The 22,286-nt window shown below is 38.2% G+C and overlaps 3 protein-coding genes across 4 annotated transcripts in view; all 3 read right to left on the bottom strand.

Moving 5' to 3' along the window:
* Positions 1-1,408: 1,408 nt before the first annotated feature.
* Positions 1,409-15,005, bottom strand: LOC139134308 (ATP-binding cassette sub-family C member 8-like). 2 transcript variants are annotated; one of them, XM_070701197.1, is made up of 10 exons: positions 14,802-15,005; positions 13,216-13,455; positions 12,384-12,541; positions 11,908-11,999; positions 7,444-7,546; positions 5,894-6,007; positions 5,224-5,335; positions 2,755-2,885; positions 1,662-1,740; positions 1,409-1,528 (listed from the first exon to the last, which is right to left on the bottom strand). In XM_070701197.1, the coding sequence occupies exons 7-10, from the start codon at positions 5,333-5,335 to the stop codon at positions 1,416-1,418; spliced, it is 435 nt and encodes a 144-aa protein (XP_070557298.1). In that variant the 5' UTR covers positions 5,894-6,007; positions 7,444-7,546; positions 11,908-11,999; positions 12,384-12,541; positions 13,216-13,455; positions 14,802-15,005; the 3' UTR covers positions 1,409-1,415. The 2 variants fall into 2 exon arrangements, with proteins under 2 accessions (XP_070557298.1, XP_070557299.1); XM_070701198.1 differs by lacking the exons at positions 5,894-6,007; positions 7,444-7,546; positions 11,908-11,999; ... (1 more) ...; positions 13,216-13,455; positions 14,802-15,005 and having other exon boundaries at positions 5,224-5,440.
* LOC139134411 (ATP-binding cassette sub-family C member 9-like) lies at positions 12,159-18,933 on the bottom strand. Its single transcript, XM_070701272.1, has 10 exons — positions 18,691-18,933; positions 18,072-18,150; positions 17,502-17,607; positions 17,114-17,212; positions 16,655-16,820; positions 16,194-16,331; positions 15,378-15,606; positions 14,802-15,010; positions 13,216-13,455; positions 12,159-12,275 (listed from the first exon to the last, which is right to left on the bottom strand). Exons 1-10 carry the CDS (start codon positions 18,895-18,897, stop codon positions 12,159-12,161), a joined length of 1,590 nt encoding a protein of 529 aa, XP_070557373.1. The 5' UTR covers positions 18,898-18,933.
* A 186-nt stretch (positions 18,934-19,119) lies between these two features.
* LOC139134307 (ATP-binding cassette sub-family C member 8-like) overlaps positions 19,120-22,286 on the bottom strand; it is a 48,648-nt gene continuing 45,481 nt past the window's right edge. The window contains exons 7-8 of the mRNA XM_070701196.1: positions 20,370-20,532; positions 19,120-19,912 (exon numbers count right to left, since the gene is read on the bottom strand). Of these exons, the coding sequence (XP_070557297.1) occupies positions 19,845-19,912; positions 20,370-20,532 (231 nt within the window). The 3' untranslated portion in view covers positions 19,120-19,844. The remainder of the gene's footprint in view (positions 19,913-20,369; positions 20,533-22,286) is intronic.

The following is a 22,286-nucleotide window of genomic DNA, read 5'->3' as shown; positions in this document are numbered from 1 at the left end:
CCTTTGGCGGCCCACTCCAATTAGGTTTACTTCATGCAATGGCCATGATTGACCCTCTTTACCGGCGGGCCGCCTTTGGCGGCCCACTACAATAAATATACATTATGTATTACCCATGACCCTCTTAACGGGCAGACGCCTTTGGCGGCCCACTCCAATTAGGTTTACTTCATGCAATGGCCATGATTGACCCTCTTTACCGGCGGGCCACCTCCGGCAGCCCACTTCAATAAATTGACTTTATGTAATACCCCACGGCAATCTTACCGTAAAATTCCAACTGAAGCCGTGGCTTGTATTAGAAACAATTTTGAGGGACCCCTGGGATCACGCACTGAATAATGGTAATGGCCGCGCGCCTTCAGCGGCCCTGTCCAGTAAAGTCTACTTTATGCAATAGCCATGATCGACCCTCTTTACCGGCGTGCCACCTTTGGTGGCCCACTAGAATAAAGTTGACTTTACATAATGGCCCATGACCCTCTTAACCGGAGGGCTGCCTTTGGCGAACCACTCCGATAAAGTTTACTTTATACAATGTCCATGGACATGAGTTGTCTATGGAAATGAAGTTAAAAATTGCCTTACAGTCGTCCTAATTAACAGACGTTTCAATGGATGTGGCTGAGAAGTTTGTGCACTGGCATCGAATAAAGTGCGCCGCGTACCGGAGTTCAAATCCAAACCATGTGGGTAAATTTGACATATGGGTTTTGGTTATTTTTCAGGGGGGGGGGGGGGGTCCATCAATTTTTTTCGTCTGACAAAGGGGGGGGGGGTCATCATTTTTTCAAAAAAAATGCAGGGGGGGTCTATATTTTTTGAACACCGGCGACAAGATTTTGCCGCCCCCCAGGCCGTAAAAACTGAACGCTCCCTTAGTCACAATAAATAACGAACAGGAACTTGCCATAACTAACTGGAAGAATCATTCGTTAGGTAAGACAATCTCCCTTAAAGTTATCCACTTTGTCATAATTACAACAACATAATTCTCTGTTTCCTTCCCGACGATAGGAAGCAGCGGATAAATAGCGGTGATTCACACAAATGTTTGGTCTTACTGTAAGGACTGTGTTTTACCACTATTGATAACGTTAATATCTCAATGATAGGGTAATCATTCAGGGTTAATTAGAAATGCCGAGCTCACCTAGTCGATTGTCAAGTTCGGCAACAATCCCTTTCAACTGAGCTACTTCTAAAGCTTCCCATATTTCATCGTCGGTTTTCTTGTGCTCGGGGTCAAGTTAAACCTTCGAAAGAAATAAGCAGTGACATACGTTAGCTTCAAATAATTGGGTAAGGTCTCTGACAAAAGAAACAATCGTATATTTACAGTCATTTCCATTCGTTTTGTAACTGCTCTAACATATTACCATCAGTTACTATTAAAAGCTGTTTTGATTTTTAATTTACCTGATCGTTCCGGCGAAGAGCACTGGGTCTTGCGGTATGATGACGAGTCTCTCACGAAGTGTCAACAAAGGCACGCGGCTGATGTCAATCTCATCAATTACAATGCGTCCTGAAAAGGATGGCAACATACAACGAAACGAACATAAATCAAACAGCATTCTTTCGTTTTTCATTTGGTTGTTCTGTTTTCCGTTGGTTTTCCTTCGCAAAATCAGAAACATAAGGTCCATATTGTTCGTTACCTTTGAAAGTGTCGATGATCCTGAACAGCGCCAGGGTCAATGATGACTTTCCACTACCCGTCCTGCCACAGATTCCAATCTGAAAAAATACAGAGTCATCAAATCCACTGTCAAGTGCAAGTCGAGGAGAACTACTAAAATTCCAAATTATTACACGGACAATGTGTATATGACTTCTTGTGGTACCATGAAGAAGAACCATACCTCTCATCTCTCAAGCATAACGACAAGCTCTGTATTTATCCCATCGGTCACTTTCCTTACACGATGCATGCATTGGAAGATCGGGGTTTCTGATGTTTAAGAAATGATTTTTTCAGCACTTTAACAATGATAACCTATACATATGTATTGCAGGCTGTAGTTTGAAGATAATCGTTTTTGAGATATCTCAGTATACTCGACGTGCTAAAGAACTAATATTTTCATAATTTTAGTAGCTGCGTCATGTAATACAAGCAAAGTTGTTTTTGCTGATGATTTTGTTAAAATCAGTTGTAATTCGACCGTTTTGAGGCATTAAGATGCCGATCTTGTTCTGTCCCTCGGGCAAATTTGAGCGATGCACGTAGGGGTGAAATTCACCACTCTTTACTCTTCTTTATGGAACGACATCAATGTTATGTTCTAATGTATTGATTGTCGGGACTTTGGGAAAGACGATCCAAATGTGAAAAAAATCTCAAAAGTTATAGCTGACGGTTCTTGAAATGATATTCAAGAGGTAAGCACTTTGTTGTACAGATTTTAAGACACAAAGGAAATGGTTTAAAAACTTACTGATATAGTCATGCAAGTTCCTTCTAACAAACTTCATTTAGCCACCTAGTCCTTTGCTGTTAATTGTGTTCTCTATATTACTTGACACATTGCTTGTTCGTCATTATTAGGCTTTGGTTGTGAGGGAGATAGTTGAGTCTTTCCCTTAAAAAGCCTGCGTCATGCCCCAAGAAGCATCCTTTGAAATTCTTCTTGGTGTGTTTTGTCACTTTGTGTATTGTATCGATATGAAATGTGACCGATCTGTATATATGCGTCACTTTAGTCCGTACAACAACTACTTAAAATTCGAAGATTTTCTAGACAATTTTACCTTTTCGCCGGCTCTGAAATTAACATTGACATCTGTTAAAACGGGTTCTTGATAAGCTGCATATCTGACGGAGACGTCCTCAAATCGGATATTTCCCTTGTCTGGCCAGCCAGGTGACGGAGTGTATGTCCCTTTTACAGTTCAAAACAAAGTTCATGAAGAAAAGTCACATATAGTTTGTTGAATGAAAAAAAACTGTGTAAAATTATATATTGACGCCTACATACCAGTAATGTATTTTGTGATTCAACGTCTCTTTCATAGCAAATGAAGCACATTTAAAGCCCAACCAACTGCGCCTCCTTATGATTATTCAACATTTGTTTTCTACGTAACAGCGTCAGTATCCTGGTCTACTCCGTATTTAAAAGCACATGTGTGATACCCAATATATGTTGCGTCACTTCACCCTCCTTGTCCTCTGGATTCGAATTCAATTAATTATAGTGCGTGTCACACATATATGAACCGTGGTCTAATAAAAAAGGGAGTGTTTAAAACACTTAGGGTACACTAAGGAAAGATAGTTGATAAACAAACAACAATACAAAAACCAGATATGAACTGAAAATGCTCGCGTGTTTCATTTTATGTTGCAATAGTCAGTATGTTGGCATTTTTCTCTGACATTATTGCTGCGAGTATACCACTTCATTAAAATTTGTATGATCAACGTCACGAGCAGAATTCAGTAAGTATAGATTGATTTGAAAATAACATATGTATGAAAATTAGTAATAAGCTGAAATGTTGTTTTTTTTCAGTTGTGATATCATGGTATCACCTCATTATATAGCAAGTTTATTTCCCGTTAAGTCCTTCAAGTTTAATATGCAAATGTTGATAGCTCATTAATATGCAAATTACCAATTAGACGATGTGAGAATCTAAAATGCCTTTCAGAACTAATGTATATCTGTATCAGTAATTTTCACAGCACTTTCGTTTATTTCGTCAAGTCCTTCCAATTATAAAGTATCAATAATTTGGACACTTTAGCAAATATGTAAATTACTGAATGGGTAACACAAAAGATGTTAGATCTTTTTCACTTCTATTATATCATTGTAAAATCAATGTACTTTGTAATTAGTGGGTAATTATTTTTGCAATACGAGGATTAAGGTTATTTCCTTTCAGTTTTATGACCTCCATCAGTAAGAGTTTAATAGATATGCAAATCACCAATTAGCTGACGGAAAACAGCAAAATATCGTTTATCTCTACTATATCATAGTTTCATCAGTATGTACGTTTCATTAAATTCGATCTAGTCCTTCCAGTTAAATGTGCCAAATTAAAAGTGTTAGTATAATATGTAAATTGGTAAGTTGCTGATGCGAAAATGTCTTTCACTAATGCTATACCATAGTATCTTTAGGGTACAGAGCAAGTTTTTCCTACTTTAATAGGTCTAGTCAATCTGGAGATATATCCCGAATTAGCAAATTTCGTTAATATGCAAATTAGTATCTGCCGATGTAAAATGCTATATGACTTTCATTAACATTAAATTCAGGTAACCGCAATGTCCATAGCAAGTTTCGTTAAATTTGGTCTTGTGAATCCAGTTGCTAATGTGAAATAAGAAAGTTTGCTAACTTGAAATGCTAAATGACATCCACTTATGTTATATCATAGTATCTGTAATGTCCACAGCACGTTTTGTCAACTTAGCCCTAGTAAATCCAGAGATAGCTACAATGATAAGACAAGTCTATAAAATAAGTAAAGAAGTAATTTGCATTGTGAAAATTCTAGCATTATGTTATAACATAGTATCTTCAATGTACATGGCATGTTTCGTCAACTTCGGTCAAGTCAATCCAGAGATATATCCCCAATTAGAAAAGTTCATTAAATATGCAAATGAGCAGTGTCATTGTCATAAACATTCCACTCGACCATTATTAACATATGTGAGCAAGTTCATAAGATATGGCTGTGTTATGTTTCACCACATTTTATGCAGCCATTGTTGAATTATCGTGGTACGACTGAACTCACTTATTATGCAAATAACCTATGATAATGCTAACCATCCATTCTAACCAAACTCCAGTCAGTTGTGGCCATTACCGTCTAATTTGCTTAACTCATTAATTATACAAATGCCCATGAAGCATGCAAGCCACGCCGATTATAAAATTATGCAAATAACACCTGTGTGCCAAATTTCTCGATCTAATGAGTGATTCTTGAAATATCATATATGCAGATTCAGAGAGACAGACAGACAGGTAGACATTGCCTCGACATTAGCTCCATTTGTAGTGCTTTCATTTTTTCAATTGGAACAACTCTAATATAATAAATCTGCCTGCAATATTTAACACATTTTGTTTACATTGAGCTTACAGGCCACTGGCAGAACGGACTGTGTATTTTAACAACAAGTCAAATGAACTTTGTGTTTCTCTTGAATATTGTTAATGTCCTTTCTACATGAAAAGAAAAAACAAACACTACCTCTGTATTCCTCTGGTTGGATATTTGTATAGTGTTCCACCCTTTCCAATGAATTCATACTCGTTTCACATTCCGCGAACATTCTCAACATCCAGTTCAATTCTGCACACATCTAGTGTAAGTATTGACAAGAACGGAATGAGTGGTATAAGGCAATTCATTAAAACATTTTCCACATCTACAATTTCCTGGGCGATGCCAAAACTTTAAATAATACCAGAACTGTACCCCTTTCCCAGACCATGGTTGACGAGAGGAAACTTTTCACAACATTATGTACGAGGGGCGAAGCAGAGTAAATTATTGAGTGCAACGTTGTTTGGGTCCACCTTGGGCTAGGAGGGTACATTATTGCTGCTTTTTAAAGTTTTGGCAATGACTGGGAAACTGTAGATGTTGGAAATATGGGGCCATATACTCGACAATCGGATAAATTGTCAGTAAGAATCTTGGGGATGCCACTACAAAATTCTCACTGGTATTTGCAAAGCTGAATATAATATACAATACCCTGGATACAGTTGACGTTAATACAGTTGGATGATGATCATCCAATGCATGTTGAAAAGTTTACAAGAATTCATTAGGTTGGCTTGTTCAAATAAGATTATTGTCGAGCTGCTGGGCCATGAAATCATGCAAATAAAGTAAACGTCCAGGATGTTCTTACCACCAACGCATAGTTGAGTGCCAATCCAACCCAGCTTGGTTGAATCAGTCCCTGTACACAGCTGATTAATGATCCTAATCCAGAAATTAAAATCACCACAGATGAGAGAAGATCCTGCCAACAAAAAATAGTAGACTTAGCGATGTTGATACACTCTTAATATTATATAGGGCTCAGCCCTTGGTGTCGCGCCAGGGTTAAGATTGGCAATGTTATTTGTATTGATTCATGATAAAATGTAATTAATTGTTACTTCATATACGTATATATGACAACTATGCCCAGTTTCCCTCTGATGAAAGCAGTTAACGTACGTACACGCGCGGACGTCAAACCCTGCAGCAGTGCAGGTAGGCCTATAGATTTTCTGTAACGTGTAAAAATTTTGGACAAAAATTGGCAAGTTTACATTGATAACAGCCTATTGAGTTAAACAAGGGACGTATCATGCAATCATTATCATTGCAATGGTAACCGCACTGCCCAACTTCCACTTGCAAGCTGAAAACTATGGCGTTCCGTCTAAAAACTGGCATTTTTGAATTTAATTATTGACACTGGGGGCGCTTTTCTAAATTCAATCCCAGCATTCTTTGCGTATGCCACCGTTCATATGCGCGACTGTTTTCTCCCTTTATCTATATTAACGATATTCTGTATCAGCGACAAGGTGCATAATAACATTTACTGGCTAATAAAAGAGGTATATTTTATAAATGGCATGTTATATAATAATAATTTGTTTCGTATTTGTTTATTTACGAGTACTCAAAAAAAAACATGGCGGCGCCCACGAAAGAAGGGTACACTTCCGGTTACTCGCATAGTATATTATGAATAAGCGCATGCGTAGTCAGTAAGCCGCTGGCGCGACTATTATACGATGTATTCAAAATAGCTATAAGCCTTTTGATGCCGCAGGATAAGGAGTTATGACTCTGTTACATAGCGACACATTTTGCGGGGAAAGGATGTCACTTTAATCTCCAGTAAGTTTTTATATGCCGCGAGCAAGCTAGTCCTTCCTACTTGAATTTCCGTTTCGTGCGTATTTCTACTGGTCTCAATTATTATCTGTTTTTTTTAAATCAAAATGACATATTTTTCCGATGGTCATAAACTGCTTTGTCGAACGACAAATGGTTCAAAGGTTGATGGTAATTCTTGAAAGTTATCCAGTCGGGACTATTTTCAGAATCGCATGTGTTTATAAGCGCATGTGAAGAAAAATATGTGAAAATGTTCGAAAAGTGACTACTTCTATAAGCCACTTACAATTTAAGGCCAAAAAGAGCTGAAATTGTTGTTAGGATATCTAAAATACGAAACACTGACAATTTTTCGCTCATATCGGAATATTGAAGTCAAAGTCCAGTTGGTTGTCGCATGCAGAGAGCCTGTCGGCATGAAATCTAAAAGTTTAAAACTTTTAAAACTCTTTTACAGTGAAAAGTTCGTGTCGTCGACGATTCTCCAATAAGGGTGGATCTTTTGTAGGCTTACCAAGCACTGAATTCGTCAAGGACGAAAGAGCTGCTTCTGTCACTTACCAGACGAATAGCCGACCAGTGGAAAGAACCAAAGAAATAGAGTCGTGCTATAGCATTGCTGTCGATAGTTTGTAGTATCCGTTTCCGAAATCGCTGCTCGTCTCTGAATGATACCAATATACAGTTGTCAAAAGGCGTCAAGTGAGAATTTTGATAAAAGCATAAAAAGACGATAGCGTATCTTACTTGTCTCGATGGAAACCTGCGATAGGGCTAAAAAGATGTAGGTGATATTTCTCAATTTTTAGTGCGTCCATCGAGACTAGCCGTGCCAGCGTTAAAAAATTACTGCTCTTTTCAACAGAGCAGTTACTTGTTGCCAGTAAATGCGTTGCGTATGAAGTCTAGACCAGCTGCTGCATTTTGTTTTCCGGGTACCAAAACAATAACTTGTCCACCATAGAGCAAAGAGGTCTGGTAAAGAACAAATATGTGGTTCATTTGGTGCCGAGCGATTTTATGCTATAAATAAACAAGAGGATTCCTGTTCGTCCAATCTCATTCATGCTAGGTTTTGTCCATTCTGTGGCCTTCTATAAGGAACTGGACACAGATTACGGGGTGGGGGTGCGGGGTGGGCCGGTGTTTTTTGGGGTGGGTCGCCATTTTTTGCGCAAGCATTTTTGAAGGGTCATAAAATTTTGTGCAAGCCTATGGGGAGGGTCACCTTTTTATGCATCAAAGCTGAAATTGCATGTGCACGTATTGAAGAATATGGAATACTGAAAAACGAAAAAATAGTTCCTGGCACTTTCATTTTCTGTCATTTCCATTTTCAGCGAGGCCTGCGGGGGCAAGTTTAAGGGTATAATAAACAATGTATTGATGATCCAAGCAGCCACATTGATTTAAGTTGTCATGATTTCTACTTATCCAACTCCTCTATTGTGCATAAAAACTGTCCCCTATAATGACGCTTTCAATAACAATTTGGGAGATCACTTATTTGATATCATTCTCCCATTGACAATACATTGGGTATAGGTCGGTGTCAAATGTTCATGTCGCTGTATGTACATTTTTTATTTTTTGAGGACATTGACAGAATACAAACTATTCAGAATAGTGCAAAATGTCATCAATAACAACTGGAATCTTCAGGTCGAACAACTTTTGAATAACAATTTAGGATCAGATAACCTATGAGTTTTTGTAGTTTCCTCATAATCTACAATGTATAGTGAATCAACATTTTGGTGAAATTCCAAAATCAAATTTCTTGCACAACCATGGACTTACTACCACTCTAGTCTAATCGTTAACATTAATACTAATAATTAGGTGTACATAAATGTACAGATTTACCTAGTTTTGTATTGGAAAAAAAATAGTCATAGTTTCATCATAGGCTGCCATGCATAGTGAATCGACATTTCAGTGAAATTCCAAAATCAAATTTCTTGCACAACCATTGACTAGAAACCACTCTAATCTAGTCATGAACATTAATACTAATAATTAGGTGTACATAAATGCATAGATTTAACCAGTTTTGAATTAAAAAAATATCATCATAGGCTGCCATGCATAGTGACTCAACACTTCAGTGAAATTCCAAAATCAAATTTCTTGCACAACCATTGACTTGAAACCACTCTAGTCTAATCATGAACATTGATACTAATAATTAGGTGTACATAAATGCACAGATTTACTAGTTTTGAATTGAAAAAATAATTATAGTTTCATCATAGGCTGCCATGCATAGTGAATCGACATTTCAGTGTACATAGTGTACATAAATGCACAGATTTATCTAGTTTTGTATTGGAAAAAAATATTCATAGTTTCATCATAGGCTGCCATGCATAGTGAATCAACATTTCAGTAAAATTCCAAAATCAAATTTCTTGCACAACCATTGACTTGAAACCACTCTAATCTAGTCATGAACATTAATACTAATAATTAGGTGTACATAATGCACAGATTTACCAAGTTTTGAATTAAAAAGGATATATTTATGCGGAAAATGCGGATATAAATATGCGGATATAAAGTTGTGACCTTGATGTTATGCCCACCAGTCTCTTAGTTGAATATTTAGACATCTTATTACCCACCATCAACAAAGTCATTAACAATTCTGTCACTTCAGGTATTTTTCCAGACATCTATAAAACTGCTCTTGTAAAGCCCTTGCTTTAGAAACCATCTCTTGACCCAGATGATTAAAGAATTATCCACCCGTCTCAAATTTGCCCTTCCTCTCGAAAATCATAGAACGAATTATTCTTATGCAGTTAAATGACCATCTTATTTCAAACAAATTGTTGAATCCACTTCAGTCAGCCTATAGACCACATCATAGCACAGAAACGGCCCTCCTTAGAATTGTTAACGATCTCCTCACTGCACTAGACAGGGGTGAAATTAGCATTTTGACTTTGTTAGACCTCTCTGCTGCGTTCGACACTTTAGATCATGAAATTCTCCTTCATCGACTTGAACACTCTTTTGGAATCACTGATTGTGCGCTCTCCTGGTTCAAATCCTATCTGTCCCATAGATCACAGTTTGTTTCAATTGATGGCCGTAAGACACACATGTGTCACCTCTTCGCTTTGGTGTCCCACAGGGCTCTGTTTTAGGACCCATTTTGTTTGTATTGTACACAGAACCCCTTTTTAATATCGTTAAGTCACATTCTGTGAGTCACCATGCATTTGCAGATGACAATCAACTCTACAAAGCGACCAAGATTGATGAGATCCACTCCGCCATAGATTCCATACGAGATTGCATTGATGATGTCAAAACATGGATAAGGTACAACAAACTCCAGTTAAACGACAGTAAAACTGAAGCCATGCTTGTCATATCACCCAGACTGCAAGGCAGATTGTCCCTTCCCGACTCAATGTTAGTTGGTGATGCAGTTATTAAATTTTCGGCATCTGTGAAAAATCTTGGTGTCACTTTAGATAGCCATTTAACCATGTCAGAGCACGTACATAATGTATGCAGAGCTGCCTATGTTCAGCTGAGGCAGATCAGTTCTATTCGTCAACCTGCTCACTGTTCAAGCCACTCAGACTCTTGTTATTGCTTTTGTCCTACTCGTTTAGACTACTGCAACAGCCTTCTTTCTGGCTGCCCAAAACACCTCATTGACAAATTGCAACGTGTTCAAATGCATCTGCTAGACTTGTCTATAAAGCCAAAAAATCACATAACATACAACCACTTTTGAAATCACTGCACTGGTTGCCCATAGCTAGTCGTACACAGTACAAACTTTCTACAGTTTTTTTCGACTTGGTTTCAGGGACCGGACCACAATATCTCTCTGACCTTTTTTCAAATGTATACTCCCTCAAGACACCTACGTTCTTCATCTGACACACGTCTTTTTAGAATGCCGTGTGTTGCCACAAAATCCTTTGGTGAAAGGTCATTTTCCCTCTCAGGACCGAAAACTTGGAACAGTCTGCCTGTCAACCTACGCCATATGGATTCAAATATTTCATTCCGCCATGCCCTCAAGACATATTTTTTCAGAAATAAGTGTATTTTGTTCTGCGCCTAGAGCTCCCTTTTGAGATTAGGCGCATTATAAATATTCTTTATTATTATTATTATTATTCATAGTTTCATCATAGGCTGCCATGCATAGTGAATTTACATTTCGGTGAAATTCCAAAATCAAATTTCTTGTACACAGATGCACGTGTTACCACCCTCTTCTAATCAAGTACAATTATATCAATTATTCAGGGTCCATATATGCACAAATAGTGCATATTTTTAATTGTGAAAAAATTTTTTTACAGTTTTGTCATAGACTCCCATGTATAGTGGATCAACATTTTGAGCGAAATTCCAAAATCAAATATCTTGTTCACATGAGCACTTTGTAAACAACCCATGCTAATCAAGTATATTTATATCAGTTATTAAACATCTATAGATGAACAGATATTGCTAGTTTTATATTGGAAAATACACGTTCATAGTTTTCTTATAGTCGACTGCCATGTATAGTGAATCAACATTATGGATGAAATCTAAAAATTACATTTTTTGTACACGCATGCACTTTTTACCTGCCACTTCAAGCAAAGTACATTTACATGAATTATCACACACATATGATTTGATATTTTTTGGACAAAGGTATATCGGCCACATTTTGCCTTCCTTTTGGGAGGGGACTTCAAAAGTATAGCAAGTCAGAAGGAGGTCTTGAACATATTGCAGGTTTGTTGGGGGTATTGAGTAACAGGGGAGGGTCATTTATTTTCATGCACGGATAAGGGGGAGGGTCACTAATTTTTGTGCATGAACTTTTGAAGGGTCACTGTTTTTGATGCAGCGGTGTTTCGAAAACACTGGCCCACCCCCTCTGTAATTTATGTCCAGTCCCTAAATTCAAACGATGGCGGAACGTTTCATTACTTTCCCTATAATACATAAGTCACGTTATCAACCGGACCTAGCCTCCTCGACAAGACATCAACATACCTATAAGCTCTGATGATCGGAAGTCCCCCTAACGTCTCCGTGAAGTGGGCGAAGATGGCGATCTGGTGATATTATCCAAACGCTGAAGTTCTCTAATAAAAATACTCACAATATTACGAACAAACAGAAAATTGCGGGTCTTACAAGCAAAGTCACCCTGAATACAAACATAAGTACACTCCCAGCAGGAAAGAAAGCCATATAGAATGATATTCATGAAAAGCTTTTCGAAACCTACGAAGTTATCGAGATTAATCAATTATCACCACCACCACCCCACCACCACCACCACCACCACCATCATCATCATCATCATCATCATCATCATCATCATCATCATACGTTGTTGAGTCTTTTGATGAAATATGCTAAAGAAATTCATATCCTAATCTGTGTTCATATACCACATTTGACATAACAGTTTAAAAGCAGTTCTTTTTGGACAAACTGACTGCAGGGACTTCCTACACACTCACCTGGACGTAGCAAGGTAGTATCTTTGGATAAGAAAGTATACTACAGACAGGGGCGCCACTGCCACTATGAACACAGGTGTGATGATGGCGTTGACAACCAAACCGGCCAAAGATGACGCTGCAACATCGAGAACATTCATGATAGCGAACCACAATTTCTGAAATACAAATATTTGCGAAAACTGAAAATTTTTTTTTGAAGAGGCATCGAGTTGTTTTGAATGGCACTTTTATAAACTGCATCTCGAACAGGACTGTCACGATGTATTTGGCATCCGACATGTAAGCCTGCTATCACACTGAATTATTGGCAAAACGCCTCCTCATTTTGTAAAAAACTCTAAGTGGTCGTATAGACTTGTCTTTGTTTAAATGGTAAGGACAAGTTTCCGGCGATATTTGATGATATTGGGATTCTTTGTAACGTGTTGGTGGTTCCTTGGTGTAGAATTTCACTTGTACGCGCTAGGTAAGTACAGTTGTTCTGGCCACAAGCTACATTGACGAATTTATGAGAAACACACTCGGCTGTACACTTGGCAAGTAAATGCACATGAGGTAAATTATGTAAAAAACTCTTGATTTCAAACCCTACGCAAACAGATGAAATGTTTGTTCGTAGCAGGCTAAAAGCCAGGTATTTAAATTTTCCCTTAAAATATAAACCATAGATTCTGATTATGCCTATAAGTTTATGTCTGTATGTTGTGGAGCATTTTTCTGAGAAGCGACAGTTGCATCGAGGAAGTCGAAGTAGTTAAGAAGTATTTACTTCGAGAGATCGTTCGAAAACTTCGAAATCGTGACGTTGCATGGCGAACAGCACACTTACCTGATCAATGACCTCTGTGTCATAGGAGAAGCGGTTCAAGATTCGACCTACTGGAGTCGTATCGAAGAACCTCATCGGTGCGTGGATTATGTTGCGTAACAGAGCAAGATGGATACGTTTTGCAGCCAATATGGAAAACATGATCTCGGCAGCGTATAGAGCGACAACAAAGCCAGCGAAAGATAGAGTTAAGGCAGTGTAGCCGATACGATAGTATCGTGACTCTTCGTCGAGTTCGACCTGTAAAAGAGTGTAGTCCACTGATTTATATTTGGAAATCGTAAATTTGAAACATTTTGATAAAGGAGCATAAAACTCGATGATTTTGAAGTATTTTTTATGAAATACAAATTTTATAAATATTTTAGTACGGTCAGAGATAACCGTACATTGTTTCTTTCAAGGAGAATTATTAAACAAGGTTTAGGCCTAGAAGTGACTGGTGGAAGCATGGGGGGCCTGCTACAGTCAGCAGGGGTAAAACATTGAAGACGACTGTTTGCTGCTCAGTCTGAATCCTCTAAATGCGTTGGTATAATGTTTTAGGACCTAATGGTGCCTGAATATGCACAATCTTTGCACCGCGATGCAAATCGCAATTTTGCCCCAAAACATGGTTTTAAGTAGTTTTTTTGTTCTTAACCTATTAGCATGGGACTGTGTTTACTACATTCATTTCACAATGTTTAGCATCCAAATAGCGCGAATAGACTGATGAGAACAACAATGAAATCGATGTTCTTAAACTTTTTTACAACATTGCGTTCAGGAGGTCTGCATGTAACTACAGTGGGCAATCCCTTGGTCTCACAACAGATTGCACAATGTATGTACAGTGTATCCATATCAAATACTACATATCGTATACATACGAGGTTTGTTATCAGCCCCAGAGTTCACGGAAAGTGTAACGTTAACCCTCTTTATTCATTACACAGTGTAAGAGTGCAGAGCATTGACAAATGTCGATTTCACTGATGTTCACGTATTTGGATGACGATGGTTGTAATACCCTCACCGTGAGTTAAAATCGTGTAATTGGCTTGTTGAATTCAATTACAACAATCGAAAATTGCTCAAGACTACTTGTGTAGAAAGACTTACTCGCTCTTTTCAAAGAGCTGATCGCTGCGTCTTCATTAAAATTTGCAAAGAGGTAGAAGTCAATAAAAATATTTCTAGTAAGGGACGCACTATTGCATCTTGAGAAGGATTGGTTACGATGAGAATATGAAAGTTTTCCAGAGTTCTATGACGTAGCATATTTGGTTCATTTAGGGAAGATCATGCATACGTCCCCCACATTTTCCCTCTTAATTTGGTCAATACTTGAAAAGCAGTGGGGTTCAATATTTTCGTAATAACTTTTCATTCCGCAGAATTAAAAAAAAACATTACCCATCTCGAAATGAATGGCATATCTGCTTATCGCCTCTACCTGTGATTTATCAGTTATGCCACAATCTTCCGTGAACGTATGTTGAGCTCGGGTTTTTGTTCGCTTTCTCATTTACTGCCTTAATATTTACTGGTATTTCTGATTATATCACTGAGGCATGCTACACATTTCTACCTCACTCTCATACCTGGGTTTTATTTCCAATGTCAACACCTGCTCCTGACCAGTTCGAGAGCCAGAAATTCGAAGCGGCATAAAACGAAACCTGGGTAACAAGAAGTGCGAAAATGAGGACTACGAGTGGATATTTCACAGCCTTGGCATATGTCCTGTAAACCCTCCACGACACTGAACCTGTCAACCTCTCCTCTTTGTCGATCAGTGCACCAGCGGAACCTGAAAGAAAATGGTGACATATAGATGGTAGGAACAGAGTTCAGAAGCACGATAGACAAGAATGAAATCCCAGTTTCTTACTTCATATGTGAATGTCTTGTTTTGCTTACTTTTGATTATTTACGAGTCTAATCTGGTTTAAAGTCACCCTATCACTCTGAATCTGGGACAGAAAACATGGCATGCATGGAACTCCCGGTATACTGTAATAGCAATTTCGGAGACAAGAAGGGCTAGCCCTAATGATAATTGGAAATCAAAATCAGAAAATCACATGAATAGCAGTCAAGTTTTTCATTCAAAATTTGTGAAGTATTTGTGAATAAAAAAATCAAAAGGTATGTTTTGACCGGTATTGACGTGTTACCATTTTCAGACAGTTCTTGTTTAGTTTCTTTGCTGGAGACACGTTGTCGAAGTTCAAGCCTCTCATCTTCTGCACTGAGAACGCGTTCATCCTCTGATTCGCTGTCCCTCTCAGACTCCGAAAGTACGCGCAATGTTTCTTGCCAAGCTGCGAACAAATCCGGGTCATGTAGCCGTATTTCTTTAAGATTACCCTCTTTAACAACCTTCCCGTTATCCATCAGAACTACCTGAAATGAAACAGAGAGTGGTTTTTTCTAAAAATGCGAAATCGTGTCTTGCATAGCACTGATAGTAATAGTCATTTGAGAGGGAGTACACAGTGGTACAACAGAAGTGCAATGGTGTTATCATTGATTTAGACACTCCGCAGCAGTCAAGTTTTCTAGAATTAAAGTGAACCGAACTCAGTAAATTTTACAGAGTATTTTTACAAAGAATATCTTAGAAATACAGTTCATAAGTTTTCGTTTTGAATAAAATTGAACATGACACGGCTATTGGTGTAAAAGAAAGGAATTGTAGTTTTACAAAATGAATTGTATTTCTCGTGACGGTTTTGTCAACACCTGCTATGCTTGTATTTTTAGATGAGTAAATTCAGGAGTGTGATTCATTACTGTGCTGAGGATTTTTCATGCCAACTAAACGCAATTTTCAAAATCAATTGCACGTAGAACTATGCATCAATATTCTCTCTAACAGAGCCCACAAATCTACAATGAAGGACCAACTCGCCCAGTTTTCTTAAACCAACGTAGAGCCCATCTGTAAAGTCAATTTCAATTGTCCGACAAGTGTTACAACATAACATTACCTTGTTTGCCAAGTGTAAATATTGCAGTTGGTGTGTAACCAGGATCACCGTTCTACCTTCTCTTACAAGCATATCCATAATCCCGTGTTCAACGAGATGTGAACCAACGTGAACATCCAGAGCCGAAAGAGGATCGTCCTAGGATAAAACAAGAATTAGAAATACTTTGTCAGTTGGTCTTTATTTTATCGTACACATCAGTTGGGAAATGGTCAACTCCTTCCCCAACCAATCGCCGCAAAAATTCAAAATGTCGAAACGACAAAATGTTCTGAATCTTCAATTTGGTTTTTTCCGAAAAATTTTCTGATTTATGCCATTTTTCAAAGACGAATATCATTAACTGCAACTTCAGTTGACCTGTCGAAGCGAGCAAATGGATTATAACTCCTTGAGACTTCCTTCCCTGGTTGGAATGGGGTTTCCATGGCAATCACAGTAAATCATAGTATATCAATTACCAAGAGTAGAGTATCTGTCTTCCTGTACATAGCTCGGGCCATGCTGACTCGTTGTTTCTGTCCTCCACTGAGGTTGATACCTCTCTCGCCAATCTCAGTCATATCTCCAGCTGGTAGAATGTCAATATCTGGTTGTAGTGCGCATGCTGCGATGACTGCGGAGTATCTGATACAGGAAAAACGACCAGGTATTCATTATTGTTTTCACAACATAGCACTTTGTGCAGCTCCGTCATATTTTGAAGCTTGGTCTACAATTGTCAATGAACTTTTGTCATATACCACACCCCAGCATAGTGTTCATCGACTTTTTCTACGAGGGTGTTGACGTTTTGGGGGGGACTTTCGTGAAAGTCTGATTCTAACTTTACTATGTAACACTCAACTGACCTATGACTCGAAAGCTTGACTGCAAGACTCGCTCTTAGTAGTTTGTGAAATCGAAGATGAGAAATTTACCTTTTCTGGTCAAACATTTCCCCAAATAGGATGTTGTCTCTTAACGTGGCATTTTGTATCCATGGTTTCTGTGGAACATAGGAAACTGAGTTTTTCTTTCTGCAAAATAAAATTAAACTTTGATTTTTGTTGAACTGCCTCTTTTCCATTTAGGAAGGTTAATTACACTTATCCTATAAGATATCCATAGAAGTAAGTTATAGTTTGCTGATAGTTTGTGGAAATATCCAACACAGGCTTCGTTTATCTGTAACACTGCAGAAAGATCGATATAATTAGAAGAAACTGCTTCAGTCACTTCGTGATAAACCATTCTTAAATATTGCTTCCTTGAACTGACGAATCTGATCGCAGTAATCTGACTAGCTGTCCGAATCGCAGTGCTCACCTGTTGAACTGAACCATACCAGATGTAGTGGTCATTTCTCCCAAAATGGCGGACAGTAAGGAGGACTTGCCGCTTCCAACCAGACCAACTACCATTACAAGAGACCCTGGTTTAATGATGATAATGAGAAATGACAGCGAATCGGCCCCAAATTTAGAATATCACATGTCAGTGTCGTCGATTCTCCTCCTTAAGGGCACACACTCCTCGAAACTGTAAGACTTAAACTTGTGTTCAAACTTTTTTCAAGCAAACTTTAAGTCATTCTCTTTCAAAATCAAGAATACAACTCTATGTTCACCAGGATAATTTTGATGGAAACAACATTCCCTAAAGTTGACTAATCATGCAGATTCAAAACGGTCGTTTTCCATCTGTTAATCTGAGGAATAATTTAAATTTTTCAATTTTCACAAAAACAAGGTGGTGGTGAAAAGTTCGTTTACTCCACAAGCTTCCAAATGAGGCCACAAAAGGAACATAAAGGGGAAAGGATTGTAAAAATTCTTGAGTCAGAATATCTGTCCTTCAGGCGAATTTTATTTTGACTGTACAACATATTAGACTCACCGACGGGAATCTGGATGTTGATGTTGGTCAACACATCTTTAGAGCCGTCTGGATTCCACGAGAAGGCTCCGTCGGTTATCTGTCAATAGCGCAGTGAGAAGAATCCTCGCTTTTAAACATAACAACACTTAGAAGAATGGTAGTTGATAGTCTTCATGGCATGCCACTTCCATTAAAAACTACCGGGGGCTTATACTCGGACGAGTACGGTATGTATGATCTTATGTCTACACATTTTGGCTTATTTGCAGCCGATCAGATGTAACCTTAAGAGCCTCTGCACATTGCAGGCGGTGTTTTGCGTGATGTGTATTCTATCATAGACCCTCCAGAAAAACGAGGGTCTATGATTCTATTCAATATTAAACATTTTAGTTCTCAGAAATGCGCACCTAAGGGTATGTGAGAAATGGTGGCAATGCTGCGCAGAAATCAGTACATATCATAGTTGATTTTACTATGTTTAATGAATTGGTGAACTGGTGAATTCCGAGCAGGGGAAATATTGCGTCGACATGATGATGTGGATGACACAGCGGAATTGCACAAATCAATTGCAAATGCATACAATGCGTTACATCCGTGTGTTGCCTCGGCATTCCAATTGGCAGACAGTTACCTGCAACGCAATATCTTCAGGGACATCGCTTTCTTCGAGTGTTGTTTCAATGACCGAGGATCCGGGTTCGAAGGTACCATACGCACTGTGGTGCTCTCTCTTGAGTAAAGAAGTTGAGTCAGATTGTCCAGCTGTCTTCGAGGTCAAAATGTCTCTCTTACTGCGATTGTGGCCATATGTTCCAGATACCTCTGATGAATCAAGCATCTACCAATAAGATGTTTTCAGAAATGAAATAATGTCATGTAATGGAAAACCTTTAGGTTTGAAAATTTGTTGACTGAATCCCTACAACGAGGGCTTGAGGCATATACGTTATTGTCTGCATGACTTTGGGCATTGATCAACACAAGTATTCAGGTAATATCATGATTTATGAATGAATGACATAATAAACAGACAAATAAACAAACAAAACGATACCGTGCCCTGGTTTCTATCAACGGCATCATCACAGTCCTCGACTATCTGTTCATCGATGTCGACATCTTCAAAGCCTCTCGTCATCGATGGAAGTCCGTTCACAGCTTCTTCTATTTCATGTGCTTCGCAGAACGTTTGTATCCGCCTCATAGAAGGTATGGCTTCGGCAGTAAAGCGAAGACTCCGCGCAAACACTAAGATTGGTGTCGCCAGTTGAGCAAAGAATGCAAGCGCAACAAAAGCTAACTCGGGAGTCAACGGATGCGGGTTTAACAGCGAGTACGAAACAAACGACTATCATGATTAGCAGAGGCCACAGGGAAAGAGAGGTTTAGAGATCGAGAAGACAGTCAAATGACGCAACGAATATAGTCATGATGCAGATCAGCAAAGAGATAAAAGCACAGCGACACAAGAACATGAAAAATATGAAAATGAGCGGAAAGCGAGAAACAAATAAAAGCAACTGGTTATTTCGTTAACACAGTGTTAAGTAAAGGAACATGTAAAACTTCAAACTTAACATTTCTTGGCCACAAAATATCCATAATATATTTATCAGGGGTTGAGCTAGAAACATCGTCCATAAGACTATCATGCTGTAAAACCTGTTATACTTGTTTTTAAAGACTATCACGATACAGATTAAACGTATTCTCTTTTCCAGTAGTTCACTACGTGACAAACCAGACTGAGCTCAAATCAAGACCGAAAAAATGTTCATAAAATTCTCACGTAATCAGTATGTCGGAACTTACGATTAGCGTCACCATAGCGGTTAACGTCTTTGCCGTAGACACTGTAAGAAGAATTTCGTTCTTAATAATTTGGTCGTGCTTTGCTTCTTATGTTATAGTCGGTCAATATTAACAGAAACGGAGTGATAGATAAAACGCTTACTGAAGGTGAACCTGATTACTCAGTGGTATGGGACAATGTGATTTTCGGTCAGGGAGACTATATATATGAACATCTGCCTCTTTTCGAAAGAACGTCACCTACAATATTTGAAAAGTTTTCCTGAAATTAGTCTCGTTTTGAATCATAACTTGTTCCCAAGCAAGGTTTATGCTCCATGTGCCTATTCAAATAGTCTCCACTTGAACTAAGGAATCACCAAACTAATCGAAGGAACGATCACCAACAAAGTACTTGATAAAACAAATTAAACATTTGAATCGTCGAGACCGACTTGTAATCGCAAGAAGTCCAAAACAGAAACCAATTTTGTACAAGAATATAAATTGTATACTTACTGCTCACAATCATATAAGCTCCCGATTTCATCATAAGCTTGACTTGTTGCTCCCTGACTCCTTCAATAGAGGAGCAGAACACTTCTTCCCAACCACACAACTTTAGCAGCTTCATTCCCTGCAGTAGCTCGTTGATTTTCTTTAACCGTCTGTCCGAAGTTTTCTGACGTGATATGAAGAGCACATTGATATGTTGATCTCCTCAGCATATTGTGGAGGATTATAATCATGGCCTGGATTGCATACATATCGACGCATTCGACGGATAAAACGAACTGCTGTCTTTCTGTTCATGTGCTCGGATGCTCAAATGAACTCAATCATAAGTTCTCTAATTCAGCTTGTATTGGTCACTGTATACGCATTAGAATTTACACATAGCCCCGAAAAGAAAAATCCAGGACCTTTACTTGCACGTCAGTACATGGAAAATTTAGCCTATTCACTTTCATATATATATTATATATATATATATATATATATATATATATATATATATATATATATATATATATATATATTATATATATATATATATATATATATATATTATTCAGGCGTCACCAGTCAAATATTTAAAAATTCTCTCCAATTCTTTGATGTCGAAATTCAAAATGGTCAGCTGCTCTAACTACTCTATCGCAAGGAAAAAGTTACATTCCAATTTCAGCAGTTGAAAGTTAATTTTGTCGGCAAGTTAATGTGTCCCCACACTCAAAGTAACATAAAAGATCGTTGTATTTAAAGATTTTGTGAATATCTTGGTTCCCGAGGGGGCAGTGTGTCTAAAAGTGGAATGCGCCTTGGGGACAGATATTCGGACTCTCAAAATTTAACAATATTTTTTGAGAGTCCCACTAATGTGGGCTCATTTTGAAGCCCAAGAAGTAAATAAAGTTTTCACGGGGCTTGTTTTCGTGTGAATTGAAAAATGTAATGCCTACTTAACACAGGGATGGCAGCCATTACGGATTTCAAGTATCGGTAGATACATGTGTAGTTTGTTTCTCAAGCACTAAATTTTGCTGCGTAACCCCTGATTTTATTCTTCATATTGAAAGTAATCGGTTAACTTACGGAAAGATGGAGTAAAAGCTTAAATCTTTCAATTTCATGGCGCGAGTAGTACCTTAAGTCAGCCCAGAGAGTTAATCTGCGTATATGCTTTCACTCATTAGCCCTAATTCCTATGATTAATGCTGATGTAAAGACTGCCATGGGCGAAAAGGAAATTGAGTATGCCCTCATATGTATGAATTCTTTATTATTAGCTCCGCTGTCAGCGACGCGGAGCTTATCAAATAGGTTGATTTTCCGTCGTTGTCCGTCGTCGTCCGTCGTCGTCCGTCGTCGTTCGTCGTCGTCGTCGTCGTCCGTCAACAATTGCCTTCTCCTCTGAAACCGCAAGTCCAATTGCTTTGAAATTTTATATGCAGTTCACTTGGGGTGACCTCACTTGAGTTTGTTCAAATCGTGGTGAAATTTGCATATTTGTATTTTTGGGGCATTTTTTGCTGTTTTTGGTAAAAAAATCGTCTTCTCTGAAACCGCTTGTCCGATTTCTTTGAAATTTATTATGCAGTTTACTGAGGGTGACCTCATTTAGATTTGTTCAAATCTTGGTGAAATTTGCATATTTGTATTTTTAAGGCAATTTTTGTCATTTTTGGTAAAAAAATCTTTAAAAATCTTCTTCTTCAAAACTACCAGTCAGATAGCTTTGATATTTGGTACATATGTCCTTAGGGATGATCTATTTCAGATTTGTTCAAATTGTGCAGAAATATGCAAATTTGCATTTTTAAGGCAATTTTTGCCATTTTTGGTCAAAAAATGTATTTCTCAAAAGGTGCTGGTCTGATAGTTTTGAAATTTGGTATACAGGTTTCTACAGATGAGCTAAGTAATATATATTGA

This window comes from Ptychodera flava, chromosome 6 (assembly GCF_041260155.1).
Source record: "Ptychodera flava strain L36383 chromosome 6, AS_Pfla_20210202, whole genome shotgun sequence".
NCBI lineage: Eukaryota > Metazoa > Hemichordata > Enteropneusta > Ptychoderidae > Ptychodera > Ptychodera flava.
Note: the sequence above shows the minus strand (reverse complement) of the source record. Positions and strands in the feature narration are given on the sequence as shown.